This window comes from Dendrobates tinctorius, unplaced genomic scaffold (genome assembly GCF_039654945.1).
Source record: "Dendrobates tinctorius isolate UK_male_01 unplaced genomic scaffold, ASM3965494v1 ptg000211l, whole genome shotgun sequence".
NCBI classification, from domain to species: Eukaryota; Metazoa; Chordata; class Amphibia; order Anura; family Dendrobatidae; genus Dendrobates; species Dendrobates tinctorius.
Window position 1 is genome coordinate 6,951,896 of NW_027361878.1, and position 22,661 is coordinate 6,974,556.

General features: G+C 49.1%; 1 protein-coding gene across 9 annotated transcripts in view; it reads right to left on the reverse strand.

Moving 5' to 3' along the window:
* Positions 1-1,054: 1,054 nt before the first annotated feature.
* The window catches only part of TSPAN4 (tetraspanin 4), a 755,262-nt gene continuing 733,655 nt past the window's right edge, over positions 1,055-22,661 (reverse strand). For all 9 annotated transcript variants that reach the window (XM_073554362.1, XM_073554358.1, XM_073554363.1 and 6 more), the window contains 4 exons: positions 21,615-21,716; positions 19,855-19,986; positions 6,725-6,808; positions 1,055-2,756 (listed from right to left, as the gene is read on the reverse strand). In XM_073554362.1, coding sequence (XP_073410463.1) covers positions 2,688-2,756; positions 6,725-6,808; positions 19,855-19,986; positions 21,615-21,716 — 387 coding nt within the window. In that variant the 3' untranslated portion in view covers positions 1,055-2,687. The remainder of the gene's footprint in view (positions 2,757-6,724; positions 6,809-19,854; positions 19,987-21,614; positions 21,717-22,661) is intronic.

Sequence of the window (22,661 nt, forward strand, 5' to 3'; positions counted from 1 at the left end):
GCATGTCTCACGAATGTCCGACAGCTGCCACACATGCAGGGATTACCTAACAGACAGTGCATGTATGTGTTGTGGCTGTTGAGCAGCTGCGAGACATGAAGCCATGGGGGACTGGAACATATTTTGCAAGTTCGCCGTAAACACTCTGTTAGCACATGAGCATGCTCAGATAACGCCTTATGCAAGCACATTCTCTCATCACTAGTTCGGACCCATCTTATTTCCACCCTGGAGCCGCCAGTTTCAGTCAAACGGGTGGTGCTGGGAGCGATTACAGTCACATCTCGCAGCACTGCTCACTATACTGTGTGCGGTGGCTGTAAGCATGTCCTGTGATTGACAGCTCATGGTGCAGTGCATCTGTGCAGAGCGAGCTGTCAACCAAAGTCTTTGGTCGTGCTTACAGCTGCTGCAAACCCAGTATAAAGAAGGGTGTCTGTAACCTCTCCCAGCACCACCCCTTTGACTCAAAGTCGGCTGTTCCCGAGAGGAAATAAGCATATTTTCTCCCATTAGCCGCACTTTCCAAGGTGACAGGCTCTCTTTAAAGAAAAAGAGCTGCCATACACTCTAGCAGGCACTCCTATACGCAATCTGACTTTCTATATTATGATTGGAGACGACATCCGAGCCTTGTGGAGCGGTTGTAACCACGTCTTCTCATGCTGTATTGTATTCTCCTAATATGCTATTATAGAAATAGAGGGAGACGAGAGACGCTCTGAGACCGTTACAGGCCACCTCTCTGTATCACTTGCCTCCCGGATGGTGAAGCTCTTAAACACCTTTGATTTGACACCGTCCAGACAACGAGGGGACTCCATTAGCAGTTCAATTTACTTTGACACCATGCACAAAGCAGAGCGGTCATATGGCGGTGTGCATGAGCCCTTACATGGCTTCTAGTCCCTCCAGTGTTCATTGCATACATACATTAGACACACGGCTTAATAAGTGCTGAGAGTAATTTCCCTGTGGATATAAATCAACTCTTGACTTCATTAGCTTCTCGGTGGCCAGGGAACATCTGTCTAGGACCCAGTACACACACAGCATCTGATAAACATTTTTATTAGAACAAATTTTCACTATACTTCTTGCATAAATTATGTATATAAGTATATACACTGAAAATAGGGAAACATAGTGAGAAACTCTGCAGGGATCTTACCAGGAATCAGTCGTCATTGACTCACAATGTGGATGAAGGGAACGACGTCCGATGTAAGAATTACCCCTCAAAGGGCGCGGCGATCTACTGTCTCGGCAAGGATGTGCCAGCATATAAACCGAACCATAAGTGCTTTACTATAAATGGAAACATTGAGATGGAAGGGACAAGCTCATTATTAGCTGCCTTTACGCTTTGGACACGGCTGTCCGGTGTCACTTCCAGGTATCCTTCAACAGAGCAATGCCCGTCAAGGACCCCTCGGAAGAGTCTCAACCAACAAATGCATAGTCTTTTCACTGGTTTCTGCATCAATCTTTATATAGATGTCTCTTTTTTTTTTTTAAAGACATTATTTCTATATACACATGGAAATCTGGCAGCCTTCCAGTGTGCGGACACATTACCGACCTTCTTTAAACAAGCCAGATATGCCATCACTGGTTCTAAAAATGTGATTGCTCATCACACCTACAACATTAGGTGAGTAGTTTAAGACATGAAGAAAAAAAATGAATCCTAAAATTATAATACAGGGTGAAAGAATGCATTACGAATATAGTGGAGTGTGGTCCAGTCAACTGGCTCCTCTACGAGGCCATACAGAATTAGGCCGTTGGGTTGCCTACATGGCCTCAAACCTCACATTTACATTACTGCGTAGTGCAGCTACTTTTGGACAAGCTGTGAATGTAGCGTTGCGGTATGTAAAGATTTACCCAAGTACGGTACATTCACACATAGAGGCTATTCTGCTATGTATTGTTCACTGGTCCTGTAGATGGAAATTATTATTAAAAACCTAAAACGGAAATCAATGGCAGACTACACAGACTGTAGTTCACACTGAAAACTCTTTTGATTTTGCTCATTACATTGAAAGCCTTGTGGCAGTGACTTCAGGCTAATTATATGGCAGCTTATAAGTTTTCAGAAAATGATGACCTGAATGGTGTGTTGTCAGGAGCTTGGGGTTTACGGGCATATTTTCATTGACGAAGCCATATTCACCTCTCTGTAGGCCGCATTGGACTGCATCTGATGAGCTTGTGAATATAGGCCCATATTATACTGCAGTAATATGGCAGTTAGAACTTTTGGCAAAGTATGCCTATATACTTCAACTAGACGGTAAGCACGAAAGGCAGCACAGTTCTTGTGTAACACAGTATGGGTTGTAAAGAACAGCAAAAGATGTGCTTCCATTAATCATGTGGTGAACAGTATAAAACCCACGGTTTTCCCCCCAGAAAAGCACAGCGGACCCTCCCCAAGTCTTGGTTCCATAATCATGGTCTATATTGTAGAGTTGTCCACTTCCCACCTGGTGTCTGTCCTCCATCCCTGGAGAAAGTTGTGAGGTTTGAGGGCTCTTGTGCTTTTCGAGGCTGTCTGTGATGGTTTCAAAAAAAAAGGAAGAAGAACAGAACCAAGGAAGATCTGCTTTGAAAACCACATTAAGTTCCTCCCGGGGACATCTCGGTAATGAGAGCAGGGAGTTGACAGGGTGGATGTCTCAGGCGTAGTATGTGTCAGTTTTTGCCATCTGGCAGTACATCGTCATGGCAAATGTAAGTCCGAGGATCTATAGAGGCAAAGAGAAACTTAGAAACTTAGTTCTGGTAGAGACACTAATGTCCTGTCACTAAATCAGAATGTATTAGAAGAGATTTAATGAAGCTTGTTACGGTAAGTTAGACCCCAAAACTTACATGATATGGCCAGCAACCAACTTTACTGATATCTTACCTTATAACTAGAGATGGACGAACCAGAACAGTAAAGTTCGGCATCTGTACTGAACAACTGCTGTTCAGGCACGGACACCGAACACGGACTACAGCAGGAAGTCCATGTTATTGTTCGGGTTCAGCTGCCCGAATACTGGGTGTTTGTTGCACTGTTATGTGCAAGGCAACGCAGCAAACACTGCTTCTGATCGGCGGTGAAATCATTCCCACGGGTCAAAGAGCCACGGTTCCCATGCTGTCAAAAGACAGCGTGAGAGAGCAGCTGTGATCGGAGATATAAAGTTTACCTCCAGTCACTGGTGTCAGCTGATAGGACTACTGATCCCATCTTCCGACACCTGCTGCCCTAATAACAGCGAGAGCAGGAGCTGCGGATGGGGTATTCAGCTGTCGCAACTGTGCTGTAAATAAATAGTTTAAAAAAAACTCTCACGGTGCTAGCGGGGATGTCACCAAGGTCACGGCAGTTCAGTCAGGCTGGGAACGGAGCCTCAGTGACCGGACGTAATAACTCGATGTAACAATAACTGATGAATACTCCCATCCGCCGAGCCTGCTCTCACTGTTATTAGCAGCTGCAAGTGTCGGATGATGGGATCAGTAATCCCATCAGCTGACACCAGTGACCGGAGGTAAGCTTTATACCTCCCATCACAGCTCAGTGCTCATGCTGTCTTTTGACAGCATGGGAACCGCGGCTATCTGACCGGCTGGGATGATTTCCCCGCCGATCAGAAGCGGTGTTTGCCGCGCTGTCATGCACAATGAAGCGTAGCAAACACTGGATGTTCGGACCCCCCATTCAAGTGAATGGGGTTTGGGTTCGGTTACAGGTACTGCTCTGGCACCTGAACTTTTTGTAACTGTTTGGCCAAACCCGCCAGACCCGAACATCCAGGTGTCCGCCCATCTCTACTTATAACATTTATTATAATATTTTTGGGGATGTAAATGCATACGAAAAGGTTATACGAGTTTTACAAAAAATAATAAACATCATGTGATTAAGACAAATGTGCAACACCAGTAATGACCATTAGATAAGAGTGGTGCTGCTTGTTTTCTAAGCTTATACAACCTTTTTGTATAGTTGTCTCATCTGGTGCTTTTTTCTTTAAAAAAAAAAAAAAGGGTCTTTATAAATGAGTCGCCTTATTCAGCTCTGACGCTCCATGCTACTTTTACCAAAACTATTTCTTTTATATCTGTAAATCTGCCAACAGAGCTTGCCAGACTCGTGTTTTCCTGCTTCTGCCGTATTGTACATATTACGTGTATGCAATCATTTCTGTGCTATGAGACAATTAGCTAGTTACATTACTGACATTTGCTTACTATCACTGGGCATTTTTAAGCAGATATAATAAATAACATTTGCTTCTATGTATTATATTTTGTTCTGTATCCTAGAGTTTTCTGACATGACTATGTAAGGCCTCTTTCACACATTAGTTTTTTAGAATCAGTCGCAATCCGTCAAAGTGTGAAAAAACAGATGCACCGGATCTGTTTTTTTGACTGATCCGTCGCAGCAGCTGTAGGAATTTTAAAGGAATAGAATTCTGGAGAGAGAGAGATTTTTTTGTGCCAGAATGGAAAATGCAGCTGTAGGGGTTAAATTAAAGGAGGAAAAATTATTCCGGGCATGCTTAGTTTTAAAAAACGAAATCTGTCGCCGGATTCCGTCTTTTGACAGACAGCGACGGATCCTGCGCCAATAGGCTTCCATTATAGCCAATGACAGATGGCGCTGGATCCATCGCTGTTTGACTTTTCGACGTACACAAAAAACGTTCCTTTGTCCGTCGTCTCGGACCATTCGTCGAGAAAAAAACGGATTCAGTGGCATCAGTTGCTGGATCCGTTTTTTTAAAAAAAACGACGGATTGTGACTGATGGCAAAAAACTGATGTGTGAAAGAGGCCTAAGAGAAGACTACAGGTATATTGTATAAAGGGCCCACCATATGAGAACTTACACTAAACAAACAAATAAACAGAACACTTTTCTTTTTGCTCCCGTTTTTCATGAGCTGAACTCAAAGATCTAAGATTTTTTCTATGGACACAAAAGGCCTTTTTCTGTCAAATACTGTTCACATATGTGTGTAAATCTGTGTAAGTGACCCCTTCTCCTTTGCCCAGATAGTCCCATCCACTTCACAGGTGTGGCATATCCAGATACTGATCAGACACATGATTATTGCACAGATGTGCCTTAGACTGGTCATCTATAATGTGCAGTTTTATCACACACCACAGATGTGGCAAGTTTTGGGGGAGCTTACAATTGGCCTGCTGACTGTAGGAATGTCCACCAGAGCTGTTGCCCGTGAACTGAATGTTCATTTCCCTACCATAAGCCACCTCCAAAGGTGTTTCAGAGAATTTGTCAGTACATCCAACCAGCCACTCAACCACAGACCATAGGTAACCACACCAGCCCAGCACCTCAACATCCAGCATCTCCACCTCCAAGATCGTCTGAGGCCAGCCATCCGGACAGCTGCTGCAACTATCGATTTGCATAACCAAAGAATTTCTGCACAAAATGTCAGAAACCATCTCAGGGAAGCTTATCTGCATGCTCGTTGTCCTAATCAGGGTCTCCACCTGACTGCAGTTCGTCTGCGTAACTTTAGTGGGCAAATGTTCATATTTGATGGCATCTGGCAGACTGTGTTTATGGTGTCGTGTGGTCGAAAGGTTTGCTGATGTCAACATTATGAATCGCGTGGCCCATGGTGGTGGTGGGGTTATAGTATGTTATAGACAACGAACACAGGTGCATTTTACTGATGCCCATTTGAAGACACCAATATACCATAACCAGATCCTGAGGCCATTGTTGTGCCATTCATCCACGACCATCACCTCATGTTGCAGCATGATAATGCACGGCCCATAGTGCAAGGATTGGTACACAATTCCTAGAAGCTGAAAACATCCCAGTTCTTACATGGCAGTATACTCATTGGACATGTCACCCATTGAGCATGTCTGGGATTCCCTGGTTTGGTGTATAGGACAGCATGTTCAAGTGCCTGCCAATATCCAGCACCTTTACAGCCATTGAGGAGGAGTGGACCAACATCCACAGGCCACAATCACCAACCTGATCAACTCTATGTGAAGGAGATGTGTTGCACTGTGTGAAGCAAATACTGGTCTCACCATATACTGACTGGTTTTCTAACTCCCTGGGACACCCCCAATATTGTAAAACTGCCCATTTTAAAGTGACCTTTCCTTTTGGCCAGCCTAAGGCACACCTGGGCAATAATCATGTCTGATCAACATCTGGATGTGCCACCCCTGTGAGGTGATGGATTATCTCATCAAAGGAGAAGATCTCACACAGATTTACACAAGTTTGTGAACAATATTTAATAGAAAAGGGCCTTTTGTGTCCATAGAAAAGTCTTACATGTTTGAGTTCAATTCATGAAAAGCGGAAGAAAAAACGAAAGTGTTGTGTTGATATTTTTATTTCGGTGGTCAGCCAGAGCCCATTTGTCATCAGTGTCTGCCAAGCTACACACTAGAATTTCTGCTTTCATGAATGGCCGTCTGCTTCATAAATAATGCACCATTCTTCCTCCATATTCACTTTTATTCCAGTCTCCTGTGCTCTGTAGATCATAGCCTTCATACCTCATGTCTGGCACCGCAGTTAACCTATTCTGTGGAGAATACGGGACCATTAGAAAGATGTCACTACTGGAATGGACTTTACATGAACCATCTAATAGACCTGCTACAGTCCAAGTGTCCGGACCTCGCGCCCTAGCTCTGTCACTGACCTGTACAAGAGCGGTGCAGAGTCCAAAGATCCCAACTGCCAGGAGGTTCTCATGAAGCCAGATCTTCACTGTGTCATAACAAGGCTGAAACACAGCAAGGCACATCTGTGAGCAGCAGCATAGTCTCGGCTTATGCAGACACCTACAAATCTACACCAAATTATTATAATTTTTTTTTTTTTTTTACCAGCCCCTGCTTTCAGACGGGGGAGCAAAAACTGGTGACTGATTCCCTTTAGGGGCAGTCTTCCATCAAAATAAGTTATCACCTATTTATAAGATAGGTGATAGTTTATTGAACACTGGAACCTGCAACAATAGTCAGAATGAGGCATTTTTGTCCCCCGTGCGTATGCTCTATAGGGCTGTAGGAAGCGGTCCTTGGCAGCCTCGTAGGGAATGAATGAAGTGGCCGTTGAGCATTATGGTTAGGGGTCAGTGGAACAGAGAGGGGCCTGACAGATGTGCATGAATTACAAGCTGCCTAAAACTAGCTTCGGGATGGTCTGCCCAAAAGTTTTCATGGCAAATCATGGTTGGGTAAATCATCATATAAGTGCAGGGATTTTTCTAGTATTGCCTTAATTTTTGAGAAAAAAAAAATTAAATTATGTTGTCATTAAGTTTACAGGTAACAGCAATAGGATTCTTTTTTTTTTTTTCCAGAAAATCAGACATTTTCCAGATCCAAGAGATTATATAACTTACAACCTGACAGCTGCATAGAGAACATTTCCATTTATCTAGTAACTCTTGTTTGAAGCTTTTTTATTTATTGCATTTCTAAAAACTGTTTAAACCAGATGTTAAAAACATGGATTTTTGCGATAACTCACCGTAAAATCCTTTTCTTCGAGACGCTCATTGGAGGACACAGATACTGTGGGTGTATGCTTCTGCCGCTAGGAGGCTGACACTAAGTGAAAAAAAGAGGCTAGCTCCTCCTCCGCCGTATAAACCCACGCCCCTATTGCGGGCGGAAATATGCAAATAAATTTAAACAAAACAAGAGCCAACTGGCTAATAAGGTGGGTGCTGTATCCCCCAATGAGCGTCTCAGAGAAAAGGATTTTACGGTGAGTTATCACAAAAATCCATGTTTCTCCTTCGCCTCATTGGGGGACACAGATACTGTGGGACGTCCCAAAGCAGTCCCTGGGTGGGAGATTGACTCACCAATCCAAGCTACATGCACCTCTTGTTTAAAGGTGCGCCACCGCTGCTTGGAGAATCCTTCTACCCAGGCTCGCATCCGCAGGCCTGAGCATGAATATTATAATGTTTGGCAAATGTGTGCAGGCTGGACCAGGTTGCTGCCTTGCAAACCTGTTCCGTCGAAGCCTGGTGCCGAAGACCCCAAGAGGCGCCCACTCCCCGAGTAGAGTGCGCTCTGATCCCTGCTGGAATCGGCGTACCTCTAATGCGGTAGGACTCCTGAATAGTCAAACAAATCCATCTGGCTATGGTCGATTTTGAGGCAGCGAGTCCCTTCCTGCGCCCTTCGGGGAACACGAACAGCGTGTCCGTCTGACGAAAGGGTGCTGTCCTCGACACGCACCTCTGGAGGGCTCTTACCACGTCTAACGTGTGAAGAGCCTTTTCCACACGGTGCACCGGTGCTGGACAAAATGCAGGCAAGACAACATCTTCATTAATGTGAAAAGAGGACACGACTTTCGGCAGAAAAGGAGGGGCTGGTCTGAGCACCACCTTATGTAAAGTGAGGAACAGGGCTTGGCAGGACAGGGCTGCCAGTTCTGAAACCCGCCTGATAGAAGTGATGGCCACACCACTTTCCAGGAAGGGTACCTCAAGGAGATATCCTGAAGCGGTTCAAATGGAGCTTCCTGCAGAACACTTAGGACCAGGTTAAGGTCCCAAGCGTCCATAGGCGCCTTATAGGGAGGTACCAAGTGGAAGACTCCCTGGATGAAAGTCTTCACCTGCAGATTGGTAGCAATTCTGCGCTGGAACAGGACGGATAAGGCCGATATTTGTCTCCTGAGGGAACTTGGGGCTAAGCCCGAGTCTAGCCCCGACTGGAGGAAAGCCAAGATGTTGGGGATCGAGAATCTCAGCGGAGAAACACCGCGGCCTCGACACCAAACGAAGAACACCTTCCAGGTGTGGTGGTAAATTCGTGCTGAAGCAGGCTTCTGGGCGCTAATCATTGTAGTGACCACCTTGCTCCCAAACCCTGCCTGGGTTAGAATCCAAGATTCAACGGCCATGCCGTCAAACACGGGGCCCCTGAGTTCGGGTGGCAAATTGGCCCTTGAGAAAGTAGATCTGGGCGCTCTGGCGGGCGCCAAGGAACGTCGGCGAGCAGCTGTATTAATCTGCGTACCACGCTCGACGGGGGCCAGCAAAATCGCCGGGACTCCTTCCGTCTTGACCTTCTTGATGACCCTCGGAAGTAGTGGCAGCGGGGGAAATAGATATGGGAGGCGAAACTGGTTCCATGGCAGAACCACAGCGATTGCCTGCGGGTCCCTGGCCCGAGCGACATGTGGGCACCTTGGCGTTCACTCTGGACGCCATCAGGTCCACATCCGGAGTTCCCCACAGCTGACAAATCTGCCGGAAGACTTCTGGATGTAGAGACCACTCTCCGGACGCAAGACCCTGTTGGCTGAGAAAATCTGCCGCCCAATTTTCCACGCCCGGGATGTGGACAGCCGAAATCACCGAGTGGTTTGCTTCGGCCCACTGCAGAACGCGCCCCACCTCGCGCATGGTTGCTCTGCTGCGGGTGCCCCCTTGGTGGTTTATGTAAGCCACCGTCGTGGCGTTGTCCGACTGAATCCGGACGGGGCGGCCTGCTAGAAAGTGATGAAACCGTGTGGTGGCGAAACACCGCTCCCCAGTCGAGGAGACTAGCGTCAGTTGTCATCACCAACCAATGGTTTGGGGGGAAAGGTTTCCCCTGGGTCAGAGAGGAACTGGTTAACCACCATCCGAGCGACTGCCTGACTTGAAAAGACAGTCGGCACTGCAGATCGAGCATGAAGGGATTCTTGTCCCAAGCTGCCAAAGGGGCGTGCTGCAGGGGACGAAGATGGAACTGGGTGAACGGTACCGCTTCCATTGCTGCCACCATTTTCCCTAGACTCCTCATCCCGGATCGGATGGTATGAGGCACTGGTTGCCGAAGTGTCCGGACTCCCTGCCGGAGCACTTGCACCTTTTCCTGAGGGAGAATTACCAACCCTCGGCGAGTGTCGAGAATCATTCCTAGGAAGGAGATCCTTTGAGCTGGCACAAGGGATGACTTCTTCGCATTGACCAACCACCCTAAGCGGGCAAGATTATCTAGCGTGATGTTGACATTTTCCTTGCATGCCCGTATTGAAGGGCATTTGACCAAGAGGTCGTCCAGATAAGGCAAGACGACTATGCCTCGAGAATGCATTATGGCCATGACAACTGCCATAACCTCTGTGAACACTCTGGGGCCGTGGCTAGCCCAAAGGGTAGTGCTACGAACTGAAAACGTAGATCGCTCATGGCGAAGCGTAGAAACCTCTGATGAGTAGGAAAAATGGGAATATGCAGATATGCGTCCTGGATATCTATTGAGGTCAAGTATTCTCCCTGCTCCATGGCCGATATGACTGACCGGAGAGACTCCATCTGGAAATGTCTGATCCTGATGAATTTGTTCAGAAGCTTCAGGTCCAAAACAGGCCTGACATACCCATCCTTTTTGGGAACCGCAAAAAGGTTGGGATAGAACACCTGATTTTTTTCGTGTTCCGGCACTGGAACAATGACTCCGTTGTACTGGAGCGATTTGATGGCTCTCAATAGAGCCCTTGCCTGGGCATCCACTCTGGGAAGCCGGGGAAGGAAAAAACCGTCTTGGCGGGTATCTGACAAATTCTATTTTGTAACCTGAGGCCACCAATTCCTTTACCCATGCGTCGTGAGCGACATCGGCCCAGACGTGGAAAAACCAGAGTAGGCGGCCACCCACCTTGCCGGTGTCGTCTGGTAAGGCCTCGAGTCATTTGGCTGACGATCTTTGGGATCTGGATCCCCTCAATCTGGGCTGCTGAGTACACAATCTCCCCAATGGGTTGGCTCTATATGAGACCTGCCGCTCCCTTATCCTGGTTGGGGAGGCCTGAGGCAGCGGAATTGGCTGCTGTAGTCCCCCCGGTGTTGCGAAAGGCCCGAAAACGTGCCTGAAACGGGTGACGAAAAAGCGGTTTGACCCTTTGTTGAGGGAGAAACCCGCTCCTTCCTCCTGTGGAGTCAGAGATAAGTTGATCCAACTTCTCCCAAAATAGGCGGCCGCACTGATAAGGCAGGGAAGTCAAGGACTCCTTAGAAGAAGAATCGGCTCTTCTGATCGAAATTGCATTAGCGGCAGAAAGTGCCGAGCAATTGGCCACATCCAAAGACGCATTGATTACATAGTCTCCGGTCATCGCCATCTGACCTGCGACCTCCGAAATCTCTGCAGGTAGATCCTGCGTGACCTTGTTTAATGTTTCTGACCATGATATCATAGCCTTGGCTACCCAAGTTGATGCGAACGAGGGAGCGAGTGCTGACCCTGATGCCTCATATACTGAGTGAGCTAAGCTCTGTATAAGGCGATCCGTGGGATCCTTATCGAGGAAACCTAGGGACGGATAGCAGGGTCTTAGTGGCTAGGCGCGAAACCGGAGGATCCACCATCGGGGATTCCATCCATCTTTTACGGAGGTCTGGAGCAAACGGATACCTTGTTTCGAGTGCCTCTTGACCCGAGAAATGCCTGTCTGGACGTTCTCTGTGCCGCTGTACTATGTCCTCAAACTCGGGGTGAGAGGAAAATATTCTGTGCGGGCGCTTCACTCGCTTTGTTAGCGTGGGTGGTCTGGAGCAGGAAACCCCGGGAGTGGACCCTCTGGACCGTGGCACCGAGGGGCCCCGGGCGAGCTGCCAGATGGAACCGACCCCTATACAGGGACCGTTAGGAGCAGGCCCAGGGGTTCGAGTACCACGGTAGCTGGTACCGAGAGGGGCGGCTCAGGATGGACCGGAGTAAGACTGTGAGACTGGAGTAAAGAATGACAGAACAAGACTGGAACCAGGAGGCCGAAAAGAAGTGAGACAGAGGACTGACAGGAGAAGGAATGACAGGAGTAGGAACACTGGAGACAGGACTGGAGTAGGACGGCTGGAACGCTGAAGGCAGGACTGGAGTAGGACGGCAGGAACACTGGAGACAGGACTGGAGTAGGACGGCAGGAACACTGGAGACAGGACTGGAGTAGGATGGCAGGAACACTGGAGACAGAACTGCGGAAGAGAACCAGGAACATGGGTAGCAGGACTGAGAGGCTGCTGCAGAGAGCAGCCGAGAACGGAACTGCAGGAGCAGCGAGCACACGATGAAGCGAGGCCAGAGTGCTAGGAAACACAGCGATCAGGCGCCTCCCTCGGGGGGAAGCGGCCTGATATGGCCCTGTCTGATCAGCCATTGTTCAAAAGGTGCTTCCGGGTCAGGGCACAGCCGGAGCATAAGAAGCGGCCGCGCCTATGGCGCATGCATGGAGGGCATCGGTCGTGAGCCCGTCTCAGGTGACCGCCGCGGCCGTCGGGTGGAGAGAGACTGCGGCATGGGAGCGGAGGCCGACTGCGGCGTGGGAGCGGAGGCCGGGTGAGTATGGCGGAGCGGTGTAACAGTACCCCCCCTAAGCCGCCCTCCCCGGAGGTTAGCAAAAAACCTCTTGAGGATACGGGGGAGCATTGATATTCTCCCGAGGCTCCCAGGATCTCTCCTCAGGACCAAAGCCCTTCCAGTCAACAAGAAAGAAATTCCTACCTCTAACCCTCCTCACAACGAGAATGTCCTGCACTTCAAAAACATCATCGGCACTCACCGGCTGAGGACCAGGATCAAGCAAGAAATGGAAGCGATTCAGCACCACAGGCTTCAGGAGAGAGACGTGAAAGGTGTTCGGGATCCGGAGCGAAGCAGGCAACCTCAATTTGTAGGCGACTTCGTTAATACGTCCCAGAACTTCAAACGGACCGATATAGTGTGGGCCCAATTTGTAGGAGGGCAGTTTCAATCGGAAGAATTTGGAGGAGAGCCAGACCTTGTCCCCAACACGATACGGTGGAGGATCCAACCTCATTTTGTCTGCATAATTCTTCATCTGATCAGCGGATCTCTTGAGTGATGTGTTGATCTCAGCCCAAATCTTAGAAAATTCAGAGGACAAGGCATTGGCCGCGGGTACCTCGAAGGCAGGCGTTACCAGAAGAGGAACACCAGGATGTCTGCCAAACACAATGAAAAACGGAGACTTGGCCGAAGACTCACAAACATGGTTGTTATAAGCGAACTCTGCCCAGGGGAGCAAGTTGACCCAATTGTGATGGTAGGCCGAGGAGAAGTTGAGGGTAACGTTCATGAGCTTACAAAGCGAACGCCAGAACTTGGAGGTAAACTGAACCCCTCGGTCAGACACAATGCGTCGAGGTAGTCCGTGAAGTCTGAAGATTTGTTGAATGAAGATTTTGGCCAGCTCCGGCGCTGAGGGAAGACCGGGCAGAGGGACGAAGTGAGCCATCTTGGGAAATGATCCACCACCACCAGGATAACTGTGCAGCCCGAACAGCAGGGTAGGTCGGTGATGAAATCCATGGCGATGTTTATCCAAGGAATCGTAGGGACGGGCAACGGAAGCAACAAGCCGGACGGAGGTCTCCGTGGCACTCTGTTTTTAGCACAGGATGGACAAGAAGCCACAAAGTCGAGTACATCTTGGCGAAGCGTGGACCACCAGTAGTGACGCGTGATAAGGTCAAGGGTCTTCTTATTTCCGGCATGGCCGGCCAGTTTGGAGGTGTGCCCCAATAGAAGGACCTTTCGCTTGAGATTCTCTGGCACAAGCGTCTTGCCAGGTGGGGGAGTAAGCCAGTTCACTGGAGCCACGGTGATGATCCTAGTAGGATCATTGATATGTGAAGGTTCCTCCGTGGATTCGTGTGGCTGGAAGACCCTGGACAGGGCGTCGGCTTTGGAATTCTTGTTGCCAGGATGGAAACGGAGCTCGAAATCAAATCGAGCGAAAAATAAGGACCATCTGGCCTGGCGAGGGTTAAGTCTCTGGGCAGACTGGAGATAGGCCTGATTCTTGTAGTCTGAGAAGATGACAAAAGGATGGACAGCTCCTTCCAGGAGGTGGAGCCATTCCACCAAGGCCAACTTGATGGCCAAAAGTTCCCGGTCACCGATCGAGTAGTTACACTCGGATGGAGAAAAGGCCTTCGAGAAGAAGCCACAAGGGTGCAGGCGACCGGAGGCGGTTCTCTTGGACAGTATCGCCCCGGCTCCCGTCGAGGAAGCGTCCACCTCGAGTACAAAAGGTCGATCGCTCTCAGGGCGATGCAGGACCAGAGCCGTGGAGAAAGCCCGTTTTAGGGTCAGAAAGGCCTCTTCTGCCTCAGGAGACCAATCCTTGGGAGTAGACCTTTATGGATGAGCGCAGAAATGGGTCTTGTGATCGCGGAGAAGTGGGAGACAAATTGCCGGTAATAGTTGGCGAACCCGAGGAATCGTTGTATCGCCTTTAATCCGACGGGGCGAGGCCATTTGAGGATGGCAGACAACTTCTCGGGATCCATCCTTAGACCAGTGTTGGAGATAATGTATCCCAGAAACGGCAGTGAGGTCTGTTCGAAGAGACATTTCTCGATCTTCGCATACAGGCGGTTCTCCCGAAGACGCTGAAGCACCAGGCGGACACTCTTTCTGTGGGACGAGAGGTCCGGCGAGAAGACGAGGATGTCGTCCAAGTACACGACCACACAGGAGTACAAAAGATCCCGGAAGATCTCATTGACAAACTCCTGGAACACCGCAGGAGCATTGCAGAGACCAAAGGGCATGACCAGGTACTCGTAATGACCATCTCGAGTGTTGAAAGCGGTCTTCCACTCGTCACCTGCACAGATACGGACCAGATTATAGGCTCCTCTGAGGTCCAGCTTGGAGAAGACCCGAGCCCCTCTGAGATGGTCAAACAACTCTGGAATGAGTGGAAGAGGGTACCTGTTCTTGATGGTAATTTCATTTAAGCCCCTATAGTCAATGCACGGCCGTAGAGTTCCGTCCTTTTTGACGAAGAAGAACCCGGCTCCCGCGGGCGAGGAGGACTTCCGTATAAAGCCTTTGGCGAGGTTCTCTCGGACATACTCAGATATGGCGGTAGTCTCTGCGGGAGACAGAGGATAAATTCTGCCCCTGGGAGGGGTTGAACCGGGAACAAGCTCAATTGGGCAGTTGAACGGCCGGTGAGGAGGAAGGACCTCTGCCTCCTTCTTATCAAACACATTGGCGAAAGAGCTGTAGGCTGGAGGAAGGCCCGGAAGGTCTGGAGGAGCGACTGCCAGACGGACAGGAGTCAGACAGCGAGCTTTGCACGGGTGCCCCCAGCGGAGTATCTCCCCAGAAGACCAGTCGAGAACAGGCTGATGAGTTCTTAACCATGGGAAATCAAGTAGAATGGCGTGAGAGAGCTTAGGCAAAACGTAAAAGGCTATCTTCTCTCGATGTAAGGCTCCGACTCGCAACTCCACCTCTTCAGTAACCAAGGTGACGATCACCTGTAGCGGTTTGCCATCCATGGTGGCAATCCGAATTGGGTTAGAGTGACTACAGGAATTTGGTATTTGTCCACTTCTTCCGGCCGAATGAAGTTACCTGCTGAGCCCGAATCCACGTAGGCCACCTCGGAACCCCGCCTCCCTCCTGAAACCAAAAGCACAGAAATCGTAAGGGGTTGAGAGGAATCATCATCACCTAGGGAGGCCTCTCTTACCTGACCTAGGTGGAGTCGTTTCCCTGTCTCTTAGGACAGGTGCGGACATAGTTTGACGAATCACCACAATAGAGACACAGACCTTGAGCCCATCTCGCTCTCTGACGCAACTCGGCCAACCTGAGACGGTCTATCTGCATGGGTTCACCCGAAGAGAGGGAAGAGGAAGCGGCCGAACGGGATCTGGCAGATCGGGTGAAAGGAGAAACAGACCTGGTGGACCGCCTGTCTCTCGCTGACTCCCGAACGCTCTCCAGGAAGCACAGGTCAATGCGGGTAGCCAGCGAGATAAGGTCCTCAAAGGTGGACGGGGTATCTCGACCTGCGGGTTCATCCTTTATTCTACTAGAAAGACCGCGCCAGAATGCCCCTACCAAAGCCGCGTTATTCCAGCCGAGCTTGGAGGAGATAGTGCGAAAGCGAATAGCGTACTGTCCGACCGTGAGAGAGCCCTGGTGTAAGTTAAAGAGTGACTCGGTGAGAGAGGCTAACTGACCCGGCTCATCGAAAACCTTACGAAACGTATCCAGGAAAACCGGGAGACTCAAGAGGAACGGGTCGTCACGTTCCCAGAGCGGGACAGGGCCTCTCCCTCCAGATGGACAGGGCCTCTCCCTCCAGATGGGACATGATGAAGGCCACTTTGGCCCGATCCGAGGGATATTGCTGCGGCAGCCATTCAAAGTGGAGGCTACGCTGATTTAAGAACCCCCTACAGAGCTTGGGATCCCCGGTGAAACGAGGCGGTTTGGCGAGGCGGGGCGTCGGGAGAGCGGTAGACGCGGGAGGAGGAGTCGGCACTGCAGTGGCAGACTGGAGGGCCGACAAGCGACTGTCAAAGTAGGCCATGTAGGACAAAATGTGGGCTTGAGTATCTCGCTGCTGACCCAGCTCCTGTTGGAGACTGGCCAGCTGAGTGACATTTCCAGGATCAGCCATCTGTAAGGCCGACAAACGGGTGTCCATCGACTTCATGACTTACATAATGCGACCTTGATTCTCCCGTAGGAATAGCAACTCTTTCTTGGTAGCAGCCGTAGTACCGGCAGAGTCCATGGCCTGATCGTAGTGTTATCGTGGGTGGTCTGGAGCAGGAAACCCCGGGAGTGGACCCTCTGGACTGTGGCACCGAGGGGCCCCGGGCGAGCTGCCAAGTGGAACCGACCCCTATACAGGGACCGTTAGGAGCAGGCCCAGGGGTTCGAGTACCACGGTAGCCGGTACCGGCGGCTCAGGATGGACCGGAGTAAGACTGTGAGACTGGAGTAAAGAATGACAGAACAAGACTGGAACCAGGAGGCCAGAAAGAAGTGAGACAGAAGACTGGAGCGAGAAGGAATGACAGGAGAAGGAACACTGGAGATAGGACTGGAGTAGGACGGCAGGAACGATGAAGGCAGGACTGGAGTAGGACGGCAGGAACGATGAAGGCAGGACTGGAGTAGGACGGCAGGAACGATGAAGGCAGGACTGGAGTAGGACGGCAGGAACGATGAAGACAGGACTGGAGTAGGATGGCAGGAACACTGGAGACAGGACTGGAGTAGGACGGCAGGAACGATGGAGACAGGACTGGAGTAGGACGGCAGGAACGATGAAGGCAGGACTGGAGTAGGACGGCAGGAACGATGAAGGCAGGACTGGAGTAGGACGGCAGGAACACTGGAGACAGGACTGCAGTAGGACGGCAGGAACACTGGAGACAGGACTGCGGAAGAGAACCAGGAACACGGGTAGCAGGACTGAGAGGCTGCTGCAGAGAGCAGCCGAGAACGGAACTGCAGGAGCAGAGAGCACACGATGAAGCGAGGCCAGTGTGCTAGGAAACACAACGATCAGGCGCCTCCCTCAGGGGGAAACGGCCTGATATGGCCTCGTCTGATCAGCCATTGGTCAAAAGGTGCTTCCGGGTCAGGGCTCAGCCGGAGCATAAGAAGCAAGAAGGATGCGTGTCTGCGGCCTATGGCGCATGCGCATAGCATACAGGGAGGGCATCGGTCGTGAGCCCATCTCAGGTGACCGCCGCGGCTGTCGGGTGGAGAGAGGCTGCGGCGTGGGAGCGGAGGCCGACTGCGGCGTGGGAGCGGAGGCCGGGTGAGTATGGCGCGGGATCATCCTCAATCTCCAGGGTCTGATTGACGGCTTCTTATGAGGCTGTCCACTGTTTCACGTGACCCTGGAGTGTCCAGGTCAAGGGGCTCATCTGGGTCGCAATCTGAGGTCTGCTCGCTATCAACCACTGGTGACGGGGAGGGAGAAGCCGAGCTTACGGATGCCAAGGCACCGGATGGACTGGGCGACACCGTGTGGATTCGTTTCCTCCGGGTCTGCCTGGAGTGAGAGCGGCCCCTGCAGGCCGGAGGCTTTTGTGAGGTGGAGGTTCCCTCTAAGGCCGGCGAGCCATCGTCCCTGCCCCTATCTGGGGCTTGAAGGGACTCTTGTAAGCGACGCCATGGATTGTGACAGTGATCGGGCCCACTACGGGAGATTTGACACATTGGTCGCAGTCGCAGGGGAAGGCTCCTGGGCGTGTTCGGATTCGCAGGCTTCGCATAATCGCTTGCTCTGTGCCCGCGGAAACACAGCCCGACAAGAGATGCATGCAGCGTAAAAGAACGTGTGCGTCTTTGCCTTTTCGGACATACTGTATCTGTCCACTGCTGGGGATGTGGGGAGGAGGTAGCACCTCGTTTTCCCTGTAGCGTGGCCTCTCGGGCAGCACTTGCCCCCTGTCCTGGCAGCTTCCTTCAAATCGCGCGCCACTAGCTGTGGGAGTGAGCCAGCAGGTAAAAAACCGCTCTGGGGCGGTGCTTCCATTCTGCAGCCTAGCCGCGCACCGAAGCTGGGGCCTAAATTTCTTCGCCTCCAAGTGCGGGGTGGGCCGCCGGAAGTGACGTGCAGCTCCAGGGGCGGGACTTCAATTTTTCCCCTACCCGACCGGGGGGGGGGGGGCACGGTACACAGAAAACATGGCGCCACTAACCGATCTAGCCACCCTCAGCCTTGCATGGCCGGTGGCTTCTGCCGGCTGGGGGCTCCAGCCCTGAGATCTTCGCAGGAGCCCTCCCAGACCCTCTCCTCACCGATGATCCTCTTCAGCCTGAGCGCAGGTAGGTGAGGGGGCCTTGATAAAATAGGACGGTGCAGGCACCCTAGCTTCATCTAACCCATTCAGGGGGTGAGGAGAGGGATCATCCGCCACCTTGCAGCACCGCAGTCTAAGCATTGGTGGAGCAGTGGGGGCCGCACAGACTAGTCTTGTGCCTCTGTACAGCCCATGGTTTCAATACCTAGGGGTGGTCAGAGCTAAGTCCGGCATTGTGTCCCACGACGCGGGAGAGGATACGTGGAGAGACACTCGCCCGTTGGTTTGGGGAAATCGGACCCTTTCAATAGGATCCGTTGCCCCGTCACATCTTCATGGAAAAAGACAAAAAAAAAGTCTGGAGAAAAAAACAGACATGTGCCTCCATGGACACTAAGCAAAAAAACTGATTTCCGCCTGCATCAGGGGCGAGGGTATATACGGCGGAGGAGGAGCTAACCTCTTTTTTTCACTTAGTGTCAGCCTCCTAGCGGCAGAAGCATACACCCACAGTATCTGTGTCCCCCAATGAGGCGAAGGAGAAAAATAAATGTTTCACTTTATCTGTGTCAGAGGTTTCTATTTGATAAGAAAGGATCGGGGATTTTACAGTTCTCTCTTAGAAATGGAGAGTTGTAAAGATCAGATTCTGACTGCATGCAGTCACCACTGGGTGGAGCTAACTGTATACAACTCGCTTTGACATCATTAAAGGGTATCTCTCCAGAGGATTATCTCTCTTAATCCATCTCTATAGGCATATACAGGTCATAGAAAGCTGAATAGAAGATACCTTGATATCTGCAATCTTATGTCTCATTCCAGAAAAATCAATGTTTTTCTTAATATCTAAATGAGCTGTTAAGATCTATGGGCCATGAGAATCAGCTTCCAGAGCTTGTTTTAAATTAAAGGGGCGTTACCAGTGTGAGACATGTAATGACTGACAGTCTGCTCTCAGACACATAACGGCGCCCCTGTATAGTTGTATGTGCATTTTTCCAATTGAAGCAGGTAAAAAAAAAAGAAACCCACAAGGAGTTAAAAAATGCACATCCCTGTAGTGAATCAAGGCATAAAAAAGTGAGAGGAATGTTTAATTTTTTGCTTAATCACAAGTTCTAGTATGAGTTTGTCCTGCAAGATCCCTGCACAATTCAATGGCGGCCTGCATTCACATTGTAAAACTGCATTGTGTAAGTGAATAAAAGACCACCTACCGCTTTCCACCATGTTCCAGGAGAGTGCAAGCCACAGTTCTCACTGAACTCCAGACAACAGGAATCTGGGACCCGGCTCATATTATACACCTCAAACCAGTCTGTGTAGTTTGACACCCCACAACACCGAAACTGCAAGGGCAAAGAGAAAGTAACAGTCAACATGCGTCATCAGGATTCCATATCGGATGTTTCCAAGCACAAAACCTTCATGGTCCCAATTTGCCTTCCTTTTTGCCTTTGGACCTGTCTTAATCACATGTCTACCATTATCTCACTCTGCTGACTGTAGTAACAATATTACTATGATTTTTAATAGGTTTACATGGGACTGCTGGTAAACCTAGCAGATTTTTTTCATTGTATTTTTCACTAGGGTGTTGGTCAGACCTCCTTAAACTGCATCTATTAACAAAAAAAAAAATCACAATTGCTTCTCAGACAGCTGTAGATATACAGAGTATCAGATTATTTATCACAAAACGCAGCTAGAAATGTGAGTGTAACTGGCGTAATTTAGGCTCCTCTGCTAGTTTCTGTCTCCATGATTGTTAAATAGGTGGTTCTTCTTTAAGTGATGCAGGAGCTAAAATGTAGCCAATCAGATGTCTTCTCCTGCTGGCCCTGCAGCCAATCAGATGTCTCCTCCTACTGCCCCTCCTTCCTTATGCAGCTTCATCTCCCTCCTCCCACTTTCTACTTACTGTTTTACACAAGACAAAAGTTTTGTGGAGGATGAGCATTTCAGAAATTTTACAGAAATAGTGTTGGAAGAGATGCAACTTTCATCTGAAAAGATTGTATTTTCATATATGCACACATACTACTGATTTATATGACCTTTTCTTCTTTTTATTAATACTGGGGAAACAATTTGGCAATGAAATGCATAAATCACTCCACCCTCAGTCATGGTCCCTCTATAATAAACCCTGAAAATACTGTCAGGAATAAAATACAAAATATTTGATCATTTTACTGTAGTTATTGGTGTATATTGTATTGGACCACATTGGTCAGGTATTTTTTCCAAATTAAATAGAACATTTTGGATATGTATAGAACTAAGGGCCACAGATGAACATCTTAAACCCTATTGGGAAATCTAAAAAAAGTTAATAGAGACTGATAAACCATGGATATCAGAGTTGGTGTGAAACGATTCACATGTCCCAGTCCCTCGGTCACGAGAGTGGTCTGTGGCTGCTGCATAAGAGCTATAGTACTACCTCTTACCTGATGGCACCTGCGTGCTCTGCTCTTGATTAGACTGCCTGGTGTCATGTCACATGTGCATTATGCACCAATGATGATGTCATGTTAGGATGGCAAATCCAAGTAAGAGTCGTGGATGCTGTCATATAAGAGGCGGTTCTCCGCTCCCGTGCAGTGACCACAAACCACTGATGTGGCCTATAGAATGGGACATGTGAATAAACTTGCACCATCTCTAATTGATATAAATGGGAGCTATGTAATACTTAATTTCTCCTGTGGTGGCACTGCAGCAAAATTTAACACTGGTTTTAGTGCAAACTAAAACTGATTCAATGGGGACACTTTGTGGTCAGCTTATTGTGGAACCTTACTAATAAGTAGGTATTGTTCTGTAATAAAAGATCCTTCCATGTTAAAGCCAAATAAACTAGTACTAGCCAAACATCTTTATTGTCTGGAATCACGTAGTCATCTACAGGGCTGGAGCTTATTGTCTTTCGAGAAGGTGCAGATATTATGGCCCTGGGATGTTTGCTACTTACATCAGTTTGGATGATGCTCCATGCATTGGTGAGGCCGATGTTTCCCTCGGTTCCATACAAGTGCAGACCCTTCTTCAGATCTTGTTGTGCGTACCTATCAATCTGAAAAGAAACAACCCCTCCGTAAGTACATCCAATGGAATCTGAAATCAAAGGTAAACCTTTCATAGGATGCGATCTGACAAGATATCTTGTGTTACCAATATCCTGGAGTGATGGCGCGTTCCGAGCTGCTAGTACTAGACCTGAAAGGATGAGTAACAGCGAGTCTGACTGTATATTAATGCTTCACACTAACCACCTGCATCCATCGTGTTGTTTTCACAAACCATTGTGAGGTATTCTAGTACTAGGATCCCATCTAAAATATTCAGTAATTTTACCCTAAAGTGAATCGTACCCATCACATCAGTAGTGCTCACAGCATTGTGTACCAATGTCAGAATATTCATGCCTCAAAATATATTCCTAAGATCTGATGCTATGGATAGGGGGATATTTTTTAGTTCTTGAAAGAAGCTTGAATTTTACCTTGAGTATAATAATGCATCCAAGTGCAAGAATATAATTACTATAATACTGCCCCTATATAAAGAGACTAATGTGACGTACAGACATTGAACAAGAAATTAATGCTGGGGTGTACTGTGCATATACTAACAACCTGGCAAAGCTGAGATGTGCAGACACTGAACAAGCAGAAAATTCTGGTATGTGCAGAGACTGAACAAGCAGGTCCTGCTGGGATGTGCAGACACTGAACAAGCAGATAATGCTTGTATGTGCAGACACTGAACAAGCAGGTAATGCAGGGATGTACAGACACTGAACAGGAAGCTAATGCTAGGATGTACAGACACTGAACAAATAGGTAATATTGGGATGAGCAGTCACCGAACAGGAAGATAATACTGGAATATGCAGACACTGAACAAGCAGGAGTGATGAACCCGTACCACACCACCCTGCCTGACGTCACTATTACGTCAGACGGATCATGTAATGTGATCTCCCCACTTTCACCAACATGACGTTCTGCACACCTTG